At 34.5% G+C, this 16,433-nt stretch overlaps 1 protein-coding gene and 1 long non-coding RNA gene across 5 annotated transcripts in view; one reads left to right on the top strand and one right to left on the bottom strand.

Annotated features, from left to right (window-relative positions):
- The first annotated feature begins 8,430 nt into the window (after nucleotides 1-8,430).
- Nucleotides 8,431-16,433, top strand: part of LOC136031224 (lachesin-like) — an 81,774-nt gene continuing 73,771 nt past the window's right edge. For both annotated transcript variants that reach the window (XM_065710622.1, XM_065710623.1), the window contains exon 1: nucleotides 8,431-8,585. In XM_065710622.1, coding sequence (XP_065566694.1) covers nucleotides 8,543-8,585 — 43 coding nt within the window. In that variant the 5' untranslated portion in view covers nucleotides 8,431-8,542. The remainder of the gene's footprint in view (nucleotides 8,586-16,433) is intronic.
- The window catches only part of LOC136031225 (uncharacterized), a 55,144-nt gene continuing 47,888 nt past the window's right edge, over nucleotides 9,178-16,433 (bottom strand). For all 3 annotated transcript variants that reach the window (XR_010618463.1, XR_010618464.1, XR_010618462.1), the window contains exon 3: nucleotides 9,178-9,520. This is a non-coding gene — a long non-coding RNA (uncharacterized LOC136031225). The remainder of the gene's footprint in view (nucleotides 9,521-16,433) is intronic.

Genomic DNA, 16,433 nt, shown 5'->3' with positions numbered 1-16,433 from the left:
AGATTTGGCCTATTTGTTGTACCTAATCAAGCAATTTAGACAAAATAAAATACCTTATTATGCTTTGTTATTTTACCGTAAAAACACTTTATAGTTCCTCAGGCGTCTTCTGTAAAAAAAAATGCTCTTCAACAATGTTTGATTTCCAAAATCCTAAAAAATATTAAAAGCATCAGCACACACATTATCTGTGCTAATTTTACAAATACATATTGCATAGACTAAGAAAAGATAATTTTTTATTTTGTTGAAATCTTGATTTCACTTTTTAATTCATCACAGAAAATTTTTACTTCGGTAAATTACGCTTGTTTTTTAAATAGTTTTTACTATAGACTAAACCTGACTAAAAACTCGTTGTCTAACTTAACTGATAATATTAAAAAGTTTAACGGAGGTCATTTTCAAAAAGTGGTAATAAGTATAAGTTTAACTCTTAACTTTATTTAAACTTTCCCACGAATATATAGCAGTCCCCCACTAAAAAGGACCACCATCCATTTATTTTAAAATGAATTTTGACGATCTATGAATCTATTGGTCTGATTATAGATATTAATTCTATATGACATATATATAGGAATTTTACAGAACCGGCGGCATATTAATAGTGATTACAAGAAGCAGAAAGATACAAAGAGTAACACAGGCCCTGCTTCCATCTAGTGAATATGCTAAAAGCCTTTTTTATAATATATTTGACTGAGTTAATCGCTAAGCTAGGAAAATGATTCTTTGCTACAGTTTTAAAGCTGTAACTTACAGTCAAAGTTAAACCACCGTGCATTATTATTAAAGTCTTTTACTGAGAAAAAAATCTATTATATCCCATTTCAAGGGATTGAAGCAAGGCTTAGTTTGTAATCTATAAACATGTACTAGTATTCGGTACTTTGATCCCGCAAAAAATAGAGATGAGGTACGCCATCTGAGAACATTTCTTATTATTTAAGGACAAGATAAGCAAACTATCAAATCTTAACTCCATTTGGCACCGTCTCATCTGGCGCTTCAAATTTGTTTCCAATTGAGCTGCTATTGTTTAAAAAAATTATCCTTTGTATTATTTTTATTAAGAAGAACCAACTCTGTTCTCTAACGCTTTTATTATGGAAATGACATCTAAAATTGGCACTTGTCAATGTCACAGGGTATGAGAACGTGACAGTATCAGTATCAGTTTACAACTATATGTTGGAGTCAAGACAAGCTTTTTTTTACATAATTAAATAAGAAAACAAAGTTTTTCAACTGAAAGTAAGGAGCAGTATTAAAACTTAAAACGAAAAAAAATTATTACGGATATGAGGGAGGTTGTCCCCTCCCCAACACCTCGCTCTTCACGCTTAAGTTTTTAACACTTTTCAGAAATCTTTTTATTGTTCTAACTATCGACTTTTGTGTTTCAGGAGCGGTTCTTAAAGAATTGGGGCAAAATTCAAACTTTAGCGTAAAGACCGAGGTGTTGAGCAGGGGGAAAACTCCTCGTATACGTAATAATTTCTGTTCATTTTAATTTTAATGTTGCTCCTTTCTCTCAAATTAGAAAAATTTGTTTTTTACTTAATTCCTGACCATTCTTAAAATAATGCCAGGAAATCTGGCTCCACCTCCACGGAAAAACCCCCGTTTCCAATGGAAATATCCTCTAGATAATTCAATCATAGTGAAAATTTACCCCGGATAATTATATTTAACATCTTCATGTGTAAAATTGAGTCGATAAAGAAAAAGCAAGACATATAAAAAAAAAAATTATATATAAATTCTGGCAAATTTTCCCAGTTTAAAATTTCCCCTGAAAAGTTCATCCCCTGGAAACTTCCCTACCTAAGGAAAGTTTTCCTGATGGAAAATCTCCCCAGCAGAAAATTCACCCCCAACACCCAAAAAATATATGCATACTTACCAATAACAAACACTATATGTAAAAAATGGGCAAATTTTATAATTTAAAATCCTTTCCCCAGGGGCTGTGGGTGTCATGTTATCTCCAAAGGCGTAGTTATTAAGCCTTTCAACTATGCTGAACAAAAAGCCTATCTCAAAATTTTGATTTGACGATTTTGGGTAAAAAGAGGGTGTGGGAGGGGGCCTTGTTGCCCTCCAGTTTTTCAGTCACTTGAAAAGGACACTAGAATTTATAATTCACTTTCGAATGGCCCTTTCCTAATATTTTAGGACCACTGGGTCGATACGACCACCCCTGTGAAAAAAAAAACAAACAAACAAATAAGGACGCATCCGCGATCTTTCTTTTGGCAAAAAATTACAGAACTTTTACAGTAGGGTTATTTGATACGCAGAATCTGATGGTACAATCTTCATTAAAATTCTTTGATTTTTAGGGGGTGTTCCTCCTCTTTTTTGAAAATCAGCAAAGTTTCTCAGGTCTTTAGCCTTTGATGGGTAACACTAAACTTAATGAAACTTATATATTTTGAATCATGGTTGCAGCGGTAGCTACAACCTAGTAAAGAGTGAGCCAAAGCCCATAGCCATCAAAATTTAAAAGCTATTTTTAGAAGAAAACTACCTAGTAAAAAACAAAAACCATGTGAAACTGATTTAGGAATGGTAACTATTCATTCGGTTCGTCTTAAAAGTAAAAGTTTATTGCGGAAAAAATGTATGGTGAATTCGAAAAAAGTCTGAAACCCCTCAAAAATGGCGCCATATCAAACTGAAAAGTCTACCATTGGAATTACCACGATAGATATCCCAGTAAAGGGAAATTACAGACCCCCTCCTTGAACAACGAGGAAGATCACTTTTTTGCATGATAGCACTGATCTGTCTCCCTTTTTTCTTCATTTTTTTACTAGCAGAGCTATGGGGTAACCAGAACATCATAGAAAGATGTGTAATAGCTCTTTAGAAAAAAATTACATTTTTTAGTGCCCTTTTGAAGTGACAAATAGATTGAAGGGCAACCATCCCCCCTCTCTAAAGGGCCCCAACCCCCAAAGTCATCCAGTCTAAATTTTGAGATAGCCATTTGGTCCATGATAATTCAAAGTTCCTAATGATGTGACCCTCCATAGTCCCTGGGGAAAGGGCTACACACTGTATCGGTATCAAACGTATTGATATCACGCGTGTCGGTATGGGTGTATTGTTATCGTGTGTATTGGTATCGCAGGTATAATAGACAGATTTTCAATAGCTCATATAAAAGATATTGCTCATATCTGCAGCCTACCTATAAAATCTATCATCAGCAAGTTCCAAATGGCACTAAAAACGGCACTTTTGGTGACATAGGTCAAGTGGAAAAGCTAAGACTAGGGGGCTACCAGGACTTTTTAGAGTACCGTTTAATGGCTCATTTGAAAGTTATTGCTCATATCTACGTGATGTTTATCTATTCTATCATCCGTAAGTGTGATTTAACACTAAAAACAATACTTTTGATGTCACTTCCATGGGTTCTGGAGGGAAGCAGGGGGGCATGGCCCCCTAGAAATTTGGGGCTATAATGTAATTATAAAGAAACCAAAGGAAAGAGAGCACCATGAAAAAAAAATGTTTGTTGCCCTATTTTTGGCTGCCTGTCAACAGATTTCGACCCTTAATAAGGAAAATATAGGTTCTAATTTGTGACTGAGTGACCTCTAGCAATTTTTATACGTTTTTTTTATCCTAAAAATGCATTTATTCATTTATTTATTAGTTATTAACGCAGTTATTAGAACACAAGAAATGTCGTGTAATTATAGAAAACACAAGAAAAAGAACTTAACAAGGGACAATTTTGGTAAGAATATGCCGTCAACTTTTGCTTGCATTGCAAGACTACCGATGAACTGATATATGAAGCCACTACAATTAGAAATGTTTCCCCCGAACGGAATGCTGGGAGATTTTAATTTTTTTACCCCCTAAACGGATACGTTTTTGCGTTTTATCTATCTAGATTTTATTTATCTAGTTGTCACTTTGAAAAAGACTTAATTTTTTACAGTTATGAAGTATAAAGGTGTCAAATATACTGGCTTTTGGTATTTAAAATTAATTTAAAAATATTGAATTAAACATTTTTATTGATTTTATTAATCTTAGTTTTAATTTTTTTACTTTGAAAAAACTACTTTGATATTGCGTCACTTCTTATAAACACCAAGTCTAAAGGCATTAAATATTTTGGTGTTGGACAACCAAGTTCAGAACTGTCGAAATTGTTAAATAATATCCGTCCAACGCTTCGGCATTTCTCAATAGAACTGAATGCAGGGAGTTTATATCTTAGTTATTTTTCAAGTCGTCTATTGTTTTGTGTTTTTTTTTGTAATTACTTACTTTTTTCATTTTTATTTACTTTTACTTTATTTGACATACTTTTTCCATTGTCTTTAGAAAAAAGTTTGTCTCTAAGTTTCATTAAATAAAGAAAAAAACTAATTTTTTCAACTGAAAATAAAGAGCAACATTAAAATTTAAAACGAACAAAATTATTATGTATATGAGGGGGTTCACCCCCTCCTCAGCACCTTGCTCTAAACACTACAGTTTTTTGGCACTTCAAAAAAAAGTTACTTATTGTTGTAAATAAATGACCCTTGTGTTTCAGAAGTCATTTTTAAAAAACTGGGACAAAATTTAAACCTTAGCGCAAAGAGAAAGGGGCTGTGTCAATGCGATCATCCCTAGAAAAAAAACACGCATCCGTGATTTTTCTTCTGAAAAAATTCCAAAATTCCACATTTTTGTTGATATGAGATATGAGCTACCTCTACAGTAGGGCTCTTTGATACACTAAATCTGACGGTGTGAATTCTATGACTTTGAGGGGTCTTTCCCCCTTTTTTCGAAAATCAGACAAATTTCAGAAAATATATAAACTTATATATTTGGAATCATCATAATAAGCCAATTCTTTTGATATATTTAGTGTTATCAAATTTCCGTTTTTTAAAGTTTTGGTTTACTATTGAGCCGGGTTGCTCATTGCCTACAGTTCTTTACTACGAAATGAATTGCCTTGAAGGGCATCAAGGTGGGGGTGGACTATGAAAACACGAACCAATGGATTTAAAGCCTATTTTTATCATGACCATATGTGAGAATGCCTTAGGAATGATAAGTTGTGCCAGAGGGTGCTGTGTGCAACCCATTGTTTGCCACGATGGCGTAAATTGCTATGGAGGGCATCACCTTAGGGGATGCCCTCCATCCTTAGTGAAATTTAGCTCTTAATATAGCTTAAATTTACCTCTAACAAGACTATGCGAAATACGAAGAAAAATATTATTCAAATATGTGCCTGTCAATCAGAAAGGCCTAGTCTTGGCCCAAAGAAACGAGGCATTTTCATTAAAACCTCCCAGACATATCTCTTAATATGTCTTAAATTTACCTCTAATATCAACCCCTGTTGGAATTGGTTGCTAGGGTTCCCACCTTTCTTTAATTCACACTTTTTGCTTATATTTTATCCTATATCAGCTTTCTTAAGTATTCTTAAAGTATTATATAACATCCCACGTGTACGCGGTCATTACATAACAGTAACGTGTACGCAACCATTACTTAGCATTACTAACATTACTAACACCATTACTAACAAGACTATGCGAAATACGAAGAAAAATATTATTCAAATATGTGCCTGTCAATCAGAAAGGCCTAGTCTTGGCCCAAAGAAACGAGGCATTTTCATTAAAACCTCCCCGACATATCTCTTAATATGTCTTAAATTTACCTCTAATATCAACCCCTGTTGGAATTGGTTGCTAGGGTTCCCGCCTTTCTTTAATTCACACTTTTTGCTTATATTTTATCCTATATCAGCTTTCTTAAGTATTCTTAAAGTATTATATAACATCCCACGTGTACGCGGTCATTACATAACAGTAACGTGTACGCAACCATTACTTAGCACTTACGTATGCACCGCCATTACGTAACACCCACGCGTGTGCCCTTGTCAGTTACAAATGGGGGGTCCCCCACTTGACTGTAATATGTCACGTGGGATTATGTCACTCTCAATAAATCTAACATGTCAAGTGACATTAGGTCATCATCAACGTAAACAAACACTCCCTATTAATTAGGTTTCCCCGCTTACCTAGCGGACCTTGAGATCTAACAAGCCCCTCTTACGTAGCAATCAGGTGTACTATACCATTACAAGCGCACTATAATATTGCGTAAGTGTGCGTAATAACATCTTGAGGGGTTAGTAGCTCCAATAGTATACCCTCTATGGCTGTTGTGGAGTAGATTGACCTGTCACTACTAGCAGCATCTTAGGAACGGCTATCATTATTAAGTTAGACAATTGAGGGTTAGTTGTGGTGGATTTTGAACTAGTCAGAAGACACAATTTGTATACTTTTAATACTGTTTTTACGGTTACTTTAGTTATGTTACTAAAGCCATTACGGTGAAACTTTTAAGGAAGGTTTAGGGAGTGTTTATATTAAACGAAAAGACTGTATAGGTTCAGGTTTTTAAAAGGGCATAGAAGCGATACCATAGGTAATAGTGCTCTATCATAGCTAGCAATATTATTGCAAATTTTACAGGTGCTAAGTCGATTGGAAATTAAAAGTTCTAGTGCCCATTTTAGAGCCAAAAGTGATTGGAGGGCAAGCGGCCCTCCTCCTTAGCCCATAAATTTCCAAAATCTTCCAATCAAAATTTTGAGACAGCCATATGTCAACCCCCCACAGTTATTCAATTTATCCATTATGTTATAAAATTAAATCAAAAGGCACTGTGTTTATGCTGTTTGCCAATAAGACATCTCAAAACAGTATCGCAAAAACGACTGAGGGTATGAAGTTGGAACATTCAGGGCAACTATTATTACTACTTCTTCTCTTACAATTTGACTAAATCTAAAGAGTGTAAGAGTATCCTGGTTGTCCAAGAGCATAGATAGTATCTTTGGGAATTGTATTAAGTTTTATTTTTCAGGTCAACTCGAGGAGGTTTAAACAAAATACTATTGTTTATGTCAAGATTTTCAAAAGGGTGCATGCTGTTAAAAATTGTTGAAAAAGTTTCTCCAACATACAATTGATGGCTACTTGATTTTAATTCAAAAAATTTAATTCCAAATTTAATTTGAATTTAAATCAAGTTGCCATCAAGCCATTGGCCAATTGGAGACAAAGCCAAGACAGATTAGTCTGAGTGAGAGGCAAAGCTGGCATAAGCCTTTTTCAGGATTGTATAAAAATTATGTCTTTTCACTTGTTGATAGATAGTCTATCGCCCATCCATCCTAGGGCAGAGCTAAGTAACTACGACTCTCAAATTGGAAAAATACTTGTCTGTAAGCTTTTGAAGAGACACGCCCGCCTAGAGTATCAGGCAGCTGACCAAGTTTCAGAATTGACGCATTAAGAAAAAGAAAAAAAAATTATGAAGTTAAAAAATGAAACTATGTTAAGGAAAAAACCTATGAAGCAGATTTTGAAGCCGAGCCCCAGCACTTGGCGTGTGGTAGGCTTGTGTATATCAATTCTCGTCATAAGTAACGACTTACAAATGAGTCATCTTTGTTTGCTACTCTTTCCTAGGGAGAAAAAGAAGGAGCCCAAGGATATATATATATATATATATATATATATATATATATATATATATATATATATATATATATATATATATATATATATATATATATATATATATATATATATATATATATATATATATATATATATAAAATGAAAGTTTTATGAAAGTTTGAAAGCACTGTGAAAGTTTTGTGTTAACAGCGAAAGTTGAGGAGGGAGCTGTCCCACTCATATTACAAATATTTTTTTTTGGTCTTTTCATATTTTAATGTTGCTTTACTTTCATTTATAAAAGAATTGTTTTTTTTTTCATTTCATACCGACGAAACACCAAATGAATGAACCAAAGAAAAACTCCATTTTCTTTTGCTGGTTTGAAATAACAGTTTTTTGCTTTTTCATTGATTGATTAGTTTTCTAGTGTGCCTGTAAAATACCGAATACAAATATGTTAAAACAAAGGTTGAATTCAATAAAAATAAGTACTGAAATTTACCTCCCTATAATGTGCAAAACGATGTCGCCTAGTCCAATAAATACGAGAGGGAAACACAATATGATGTTAAATAGTCTGGCTAGCTAATTCAATTTTTGTCAGCACTGGTTCTTTTAAGTAAACGAGGAGGTTCAATACTTCCCTGTGTCATAAGGTCAAATATTTCAGTTTTAGGACATTGGGATTTTTAGAAATTATGATTTTTCATTTTTCTCTATTGAGAACATAATAATGTTGGGCACTGTGGTACCGGACCTACCGCAATCAATTCGCATTTGACGAAAGTTCCTGTGTGCTTTCTTCCTTAGCACGGCAGTGTAGTTGATTGTAGGTAATATTATACCCGATAATTGCATCTTATATTTGAACTCAATCTCATCCTCTTCAATATTTTCCTAAAATCAAGACTGCTCCGTCCAGAGGAATTTACAAGAATTGCAACAGTTTTGTGTCTCATTGTGTTTTAGGATGTGAATGCTAGAGGATCGTACCTGAATCAAAGTGCTAGTTAATTATGGAAACCATGTGGGTTTTATACATTTGGATCGGTCTCAAAGGTGAGAATGTATTTTTTTTATGCTAGTGGTGTTCTGGTTCGTTTAACTTAATCGTCGATGCGGATAAATCAAACCAACAATAAAAATATGTATTCATACTGATTAAAATTTATATGGCCAAATTTGATTATTGTTCCTGAAATACACTTTTTTGGTAAAGTTCTAGAATAACGGCTCTTCAAAAGTTTACTTTTGAAAGAAAGACACTTTTAGATTGCTAATTTTATGTTCATTTTAATGTCTTTGTTTGCCTTTTTGACAATTTATCCACAGCACTAATGGTGTCATATAGCCGTAGACTTCATAAAAACTTACCAAAAAATAATTGAATTCCTACTTTATAATATGTAGCAAATATTAATGAATCATACTTCCTTGTTTTCCCATTTTTTTCTATTTAGAGTCAGTTTTCATCATTTATTATGTTAGTTTTTTTCCATAGCCTAGGTCTATATGAGATCATCAGAAGGAGGCTGGGGAGGAATTTTCAAAAACGCAAACACAGCCTCTCTTTTTTTCTAGCATGTCTTCTACTGAAAAGCCACTATTCTAGACCTCCATCTCTTCATTAGGGCTCGATTTTCTTTTTACGAGAAAGGAAATCCGGCAATATTTGCTTTTTAAAATAGTTTTCAAAATAGCGCTCAATTTTAAAATCATAAAAAAAAATCGCATTCTTCAGTATTAACGTGATGTAGTAGACCAGGTTAAAATAACTGCCCGTTAGCGAAGAGATGTGCGATGATTCAAGCTATGAAAAAAAGTCGCGCCATATCTGACACCACTGGGGAGTTGTGTCTTTGTCATGGCAGGGACCGTAATATTCGGAAAGAATGTTAACTGGGAAATCGAACAGTACATCTCTTCTATTATTCTTGTATTTCCTTCGGAAGGGCAGATACTAAACCGTTACCGAGGACTCGAAGCTCAGACACCTGGAAATGAGAAAAATTGTAAGAAAATGTAAGCCTATACTTTTTAATTATTAAGCCTAGTAACTATAAGAACAAGTTTTACAGTAGGAGTTACCCCCCCCCAAATAGAATCCTAGCTAGACAACTAATGGGGTACAGCCAGGGGCAAATCTCCAGCTTTTATTGGGGGGGGGGCAATAGGGGCTCATATCCAGATAATCGAGGGGCACGGGCTGTATAATAGTTTTTTTTCCAAATTATTGAGAGAGAACTGCAACCCCCCTTGCCGACCCTCCAAACGACGCCCCTGGGTACAACTGAAATTTGGTATGGAAGACTAAAGCCCTAAAAAAGACTTGAAACATTTCTACCAAAATTTATAATTGTTTATTTTCCTTTATTTATATAGTATATAATCAACAGGATATGAGCTCCAAATAGTGTACATCAAATTTCGTAAGTAATTTCTACTTCATTTAAAAGATGCATTAGCATACGTTACTTTTAAAAGCATACGTTACTCGCTGAAAGTGGTAAAAATTTATTTTTTACCACTATGTATGTTGTTGTTGCGGATTACCACACAGTGGTATGTTGCGGATGTTATTCATTGGAAGTAAACCCACACGCATAGTCTCCTAACTATTTGATAGACAAGTTACTTAATACAGAAGTAATTGTTGAATATTTACTAGGCAATTAGTCCGTGTCCAGTGATTACTTAGGACATTAGTTGTAATGGAGAACCGCGGTTTCCACTCCGTCAAAGATGGGGAGTGTGGGAACAGTTTTGAATTATAACTATAAATTGTCCTACGCTTCAAAAGACACTTTGCGTAACGGTTGATCCCTGTCATGTTCAAGAATAGAACAATCATTCCCGGGCAGGGGAGCGGAGAATGACTGGACCCTAGGGGACAAAGCTCTTCGTGGCTCCCTGTACCCCTTTTTCCCACTGTGCCAATGCGGATAAAATGAGAAGTCATAGGCTGTTGGTAATGGAAACAAAGAGCTGCAGGCGACCCCCTTTCTTGCCCTCTTCTGCAATTGTAAATAAGGTGGACTTGGAAGGAGAAAAGCAAAACAAGAAAAAAAAAAATCCCCAGTCGATGGCACTCTCCGGGGGAATTTTCAGTGGGTAAAATACCTAGCGCCATCACTCTTGCATTAGACTTCGAATTTGTTTTCTTGATGCTTCAAAAACGAATGTTCCAACTGAAGGACAAAGGGACAAACAGTCTGAAGTTTGTATCTCAATGCTTTGAGAAGGAAGTTCTTATCTATTCTAATCTGCTTTAATCTGAAGTTTTACAGTAAATACATTTGAAAGGCCAAAAAAAACAGGAGTTTATTATAAATGAAAAAATGAAGCCGAAAACGAACGGAAATTAAATGAAACCAAGTCACACTTTCAACGAACTCAAATTACTACAAATAGGAGTAGGGCAACTGGCCCTTCTACCCCTAACCCATGCGGTGTCATTTTCAATTCACTGAAAAAAAACTGCATTTCGAATGGTGTTTTTTTGTTTGTCATAACATGAATTTAGGTCAGCGCCGAAATAAGTTTCTATGTGTGCTATGCATCCAATTCTGTTCCCGAAAAATTTCTTGTGGACGATTCTGGGTGACAAATTTTCCAAGTCCACTTTCATTTGAAAAAGAATTTGATTTCTGATTGTTTTTAAAATCATACCGGAATTCTCCTCCTCCGTGGAAAAACCTTGCCCCTCCCCCTCCCCCTCCCGCCCTCTAGATAGTTGCTCCCGCAAAAAATTACCTCTAGAGAATTTATCCCGTGGAAAAGTCGCCTATGGAGCATATCTCACGAGGAAAATATCCCCATCCCTATAGTAAGATACTCTAGACAGTTCCAACATGGTAAAAATTTCCCCACGGACAATACCCCATAACGTTTTAACGGACAATTCTCCAAATGTAAAATTGAGTTGGCAAAGAGAAAGTAAGACAAATAAAAATAATTTTGCATAGGAATTCCCACAGATTCCCCCTGTGTTAAATTTCTCCTGGGAAGGTCACCCCCAGAAACTTCACTCTCCACGAAAAATTCTCCCCGTGAAAAATCCCCCAGCAGAAAATTCATCTCCCCCGAAAATATTAGTATACTTCCCAATGACAGATACTATTCGTAAACAATGGGCAAATTTCATGACTTGTAGACCTTTCCCCAGGGGCTTTGGGGGGTCATGCTATCCCCGAAGGCGTATTTACCGGACTTTTCAACAATGCTGAACAAAACAGTTATCTCAGAATTTTGATCGGACGCCTTTAAGGAAATAAGGGGGAGGGGCTAGTTACCCTTTAATCTTTTTGGTCATTTAAGAAGAGCACTATGACTTTTAAATCCTGTTTGAATGAGTTCTTTTCCAATATTCTATAACTATTGGTTCGATGCGATCACCTCTGGGGAAAACAAACAAACAACAACAAATAAACAGGCATCCGTAACCTTTCTTCTGGCATAAAATACAAAATTGCACATTTTGCAGATGGGAGCTTGAAACTTCAACAGAAGGGTTTTATGATGTGCTGATCTGTTGGTGTTATTTTCATTAAGATTCATTGACTTTTAGGGGTGTTTTTCCCCTTTTTCGGAAATCAGGCATGTTTCCTCGGGCTCGTAGCTTTTGATGGGTAGCACTAAACTTAATAAATTTAATATATTTTTAATCAGCATAATAAGCCTATTCTTTTGATATAGCTAATGATATCAAAATTCCGGTTTTTAGAGTTTCGGTTACTATCATGAACTTTTTAATATTCAAACTTCTTATTGATTATCGTCTCTTTAACTTGGTTCTACGATTTAGATGAAGACTAATTCCCAGTGTTTCGTGTTAAATGAAAAAAATATTGTGGTAAAAAAACAATAGAAAACAAAAGTGCTGTACTGTCCATTTTGAAAACAGTGGACCTTGGTGTAGTTTCCAAATGAACTACTGGGCTGCTCATATGCTGCCATCCCATGTCCTGAGCAATTTTATGCCTAGGAAATCTATTCTACAAAGATATATTTGGTTAATTTTTTTTCATTATCTAGTCGAAACGATTTATAATGTTGCCTAAAATAGTCTATATTTATGTTCAACGCGGGGTACTAATCTACATTTATACTGGACAAGTCGTGATTAGCTTTGGCATATTTATTCGCCAAGGATGCTATGATATGATCAACCACAATCACGTTAGTCTATTGTGTGTAAACATGACCCACCGAATAAAGTAAGCCGTCAATCATGTTCGATGCCTTGCAATTTAGTTCCACTGCTAGTTTCTTCCGGTTAACGGATGTGCATTCTTCCGTTATTTTGAAAGTCTTCGGAAATTATTTAGAAAATTCTCGCGACTTTACAAACGTATTTACACTTTTACCTTGGCAAAAAAAATGCGCCTTGTTTGATTTACATTCTTGTTGAGTTTTGTTTAAAAAGATTACTTGTCTTATAAACAACTTAATAAAAATACTCAAAATAAAACTTTTTTGAAAACGACTTTGTTTCTAAACGCATTAAAAGTACAAAATAGTTTTTTGCCACCCAGAATAATAAGGAAATTTTACAAGACTAGAAATAAAAGCAAGGGACGATCATTGTTTATTTTATGACTGTAAAGCTGGATATAAAAGTAAAGCTAAATGTAAAACAACGTAGCTTTAAAATCACAAGAATAAATATAAAAAAAGCGAGAATATTTATTAAAAAATGTGGTCGCAAATAATATTCCGACTGTTTTCGTATTGCCACATATGGTGGGGGTAAAGAAATTCCTTTAAGTTTTACTCGTGGATTCCATCTTTGGAAAATTGGCGAAAACCTAGGTTCTTCCGCCCAAATACGCGCCTTTTTAATCATCGTCCTTGGAAAAATCCTTTAAACCTCTCATGGTTTTTGGTAGAGCCTCTATCGTAGTATTTCCGCCACTTGGAACAGACAGAGGCTATAGATGTTTTTAAGGGCTGCAAAAAGGAAGATTTCTAATTGTAACAAAAATTGTACATTTCATTATTAGTTAATTTAAAGTATTATTCGTGTCAATCCAAACTATTTTTCTTTCTTTTCTTTTTTTTTACGGTAGGTGAATTCTAAGCAAGGTGAAACTCATCAGGCTCTTAGCTAGGGTTGTATGTTCATATCCCTACCACTCTTCCCAAAGTAACAGGAATTTAATGATTTCCCTCATATCCTAATCAATTTTTCGTGTAATCGGTTTGTTTTTGCATATTTTTTTTTATTTCTAGATTACAACTTATAATTGTCCAAGGAATTTGGGCTCCATAAGGGATTTAGTCTCCCTTGTCAATGTGTGCAATATGTCCTTATTCAACTTATATTAATTTATTTAGGTCAACAAAAAGCTGAAAAGGCCTAATCAGGACCTCCTTTTCCCTCTACTCTAGCCATTCAGTTTTAAGGGGATGACGTTTCTCTTAAGAGCTTTTTCATAAGTGTGCCCAGAATATTGTGAATAAAATTGAATGTAAAGAGACAAATAGAAACTTCAAGGGTCATTAACGCTGACAATGTTAGCTTTAGCTCTGAAATATATTGCGGTGCCTGGAGAAAATCAGTCTTAGAGATTGTTCATTCTAACTCGGTGACATGTAAAATGTGGCTTAAAGAAATATCGTATATCACATTAGAGTTGGCATTTATTGAGAAGGGTGAATTAAATACGAATAACCGACATATTCCAGAAAAGTGAAAGACAGATGTTAGTTCACACACTTTCTGATGATTTTTTCTTTTTTAATTCGTTTTAAAGATAAAAAGTGTAAATTCAAGCTGATTGTACTCAAAATAGCTTAAAACTTTGCTTTTTAAATTATCTGAATGTAATATACTTTCAAAAATTGAAATTATTGAGAATATTTTATCCGTAGATAAATAACTTTCGAAAAAAATTAGAAGTCGTGGATTAGACACACTCGATCCGTAAGATTATTAAAAAGGGTACACAATTTTGACACCATGTAATAGACACAAAATGTTTCAATGTTACAGTATTTAGTTGGAATTTATTTGCATTATCTTTTTTGTTTTGTTTCGTGAATTGGATGCTTAAGTGTGTGTTAGTTCACACACTTTCTGATGATTTTTTTTTCTTTTTTAATTCGTTTTAAAGATAAAAAGTGTAAATTCAAGCTGATTGTACTCGAAATAGCTTAAAACTTTGCTTTTTAAATTATCTGATTGTAATATACTTTCAAAAATTGAAATTATTGAGAATATTTTATCCGTAGATAAATAACTTTCGAAAAAAATTAGAAGTAGTGGATTAGACACACTCGATCCGTAAGATTATTAAAAAGGCTACACAATTTTGATACCATGTAATAGACACAAAATGTTTCAATGTTACAGTATTTAGTTGGAATTTATTTGCATTATCTTTTTTGTTTTGTTTCGTGAATTGGATGCTTAAGTGTGTGTTAGTTCACACACTTTCTGATGATTTTTTTCTTTTTTAATTCGCTTTAAAGATAAAAAGTGTAAATTCAAGCTGATTGTACTCGAAATAGCTTAAAACTTTGCTTTTTAAATTATCTGATTGTAATATACTTTCAAAAATTGAAATTATTGAGAATATTTTATCCGTAGATAAATAACTTTCGAAAAAAATTAGAAGTCGTGGATTAGACACACTCGATCCGTAAGATTATTAAAAAGGCTACACAATTTTGATACCATGTAATAGACACAAAATGTTTCAATGTTACAGTATTTAGTTGGAATTTATTTCCATTATCTTTTTTGTTTTGTTTCGTGAATTGGATGCCTTCCACATAACTGCGACTCAGTGCCGTTCGAGAAATAATAAATTTTCAACAAAATAATAAATTATTGTTGTTGAAAGAAATTTTCAACAAAATAATAAATAAACTTTACTTGAAAAAGGCTTGCAGTCAGAGATAAATTTCAGAGGAAAGGGGAGGAGATGTCAGATTTCAGGAAGGGCCTTTTTCATAATAACCAACCACAAAAAGCAAACGATTCTTGTGCAGACTGTAGGAAAATTTAGAAAAATCGTAAATACCATTCAAATTTCTGAAGTTAGGAGGGGTCTGTGAACATATCGCCCTCCTTTCAAGGATAAAAAAAAACATGGTTCTTTTATGACAGCTTGAGGAAGAGGATGATCACGGTCAAATTGTTACACTAAAATTTATCGTTTCCGCAAGTACCTGTAACTATCGAAAACATTGAGCATTTTATTCTGTTTTGACTGATTTTCCCCTATCCAGACATAGATCCATCCCTTTAGTCTAGGGAAGGGTCTTTCTTCAAAAGGCCCGAAGTCTGTTTTTAACTGTCAAGCTAGCGAAGACATTTACTGACAAGTGAAATTGCTTCTGATACTTTCATACTCGAACATCGGATAGTTAGCAGAATAATACGGATCACGTTAATGCAGCATTAATAATACAACAAATAATACAACAATTGCCTGTAGCACATGCATTTACAAAATGGAATCGAGGTTCGTGGGACCTCTGTGAAACTAGTGGTCGCTGTTTCAGCGTTGACATAAATTTCACATAGGCTGTTAAAAGAGGGGCTGGGCTAACCCATTTGGGCCCATAGCCTAGTTTTAAGTCTTCGCAGGGCTGAAAGGCTTAGGTTGGCCAATGTAACACTCACTTCTTGTGGTGCGAAGATGCAGAGACTCTATGGTGTGAAGATGAAGGGGAAACTAACCCCTTAAGATTCCTTTACAGTTTCTTCAAGCCGAAAAAGCAAGGAATCAATGTAAAAGAACTCAAACTCTGTTTCCTTTTGACTTGTGGCCACTTACTAATCCACATCGATGTCTCTGTCAATACATGGGTTTTTATTGTTGCTTATAAGGACGGCCCAAAAAGCTGAACGTCTGTACTGCAAATGTCCGTAACAGCTGACATGAATAATTCCTCCGT

The sequence above is a fragment of the Artemia franciscana genome, chromosome 9, assembly GCF_032884065.1.
Source record: "Artemia franciscana chromosome 9, ASM3288406v1, whole genome shotgun sequence".
NCBI lineage: Eukaryota > Metazoa > Arthropoda > Branchiopoda > Anostraca > Artemiidae > Artemia > Artemia franciscana.
The sequence above is the reverse complement of the archived record's forward strand: the minus strand, read 5'-3'. Positions and strand labels throughout refer to the sequence as shown.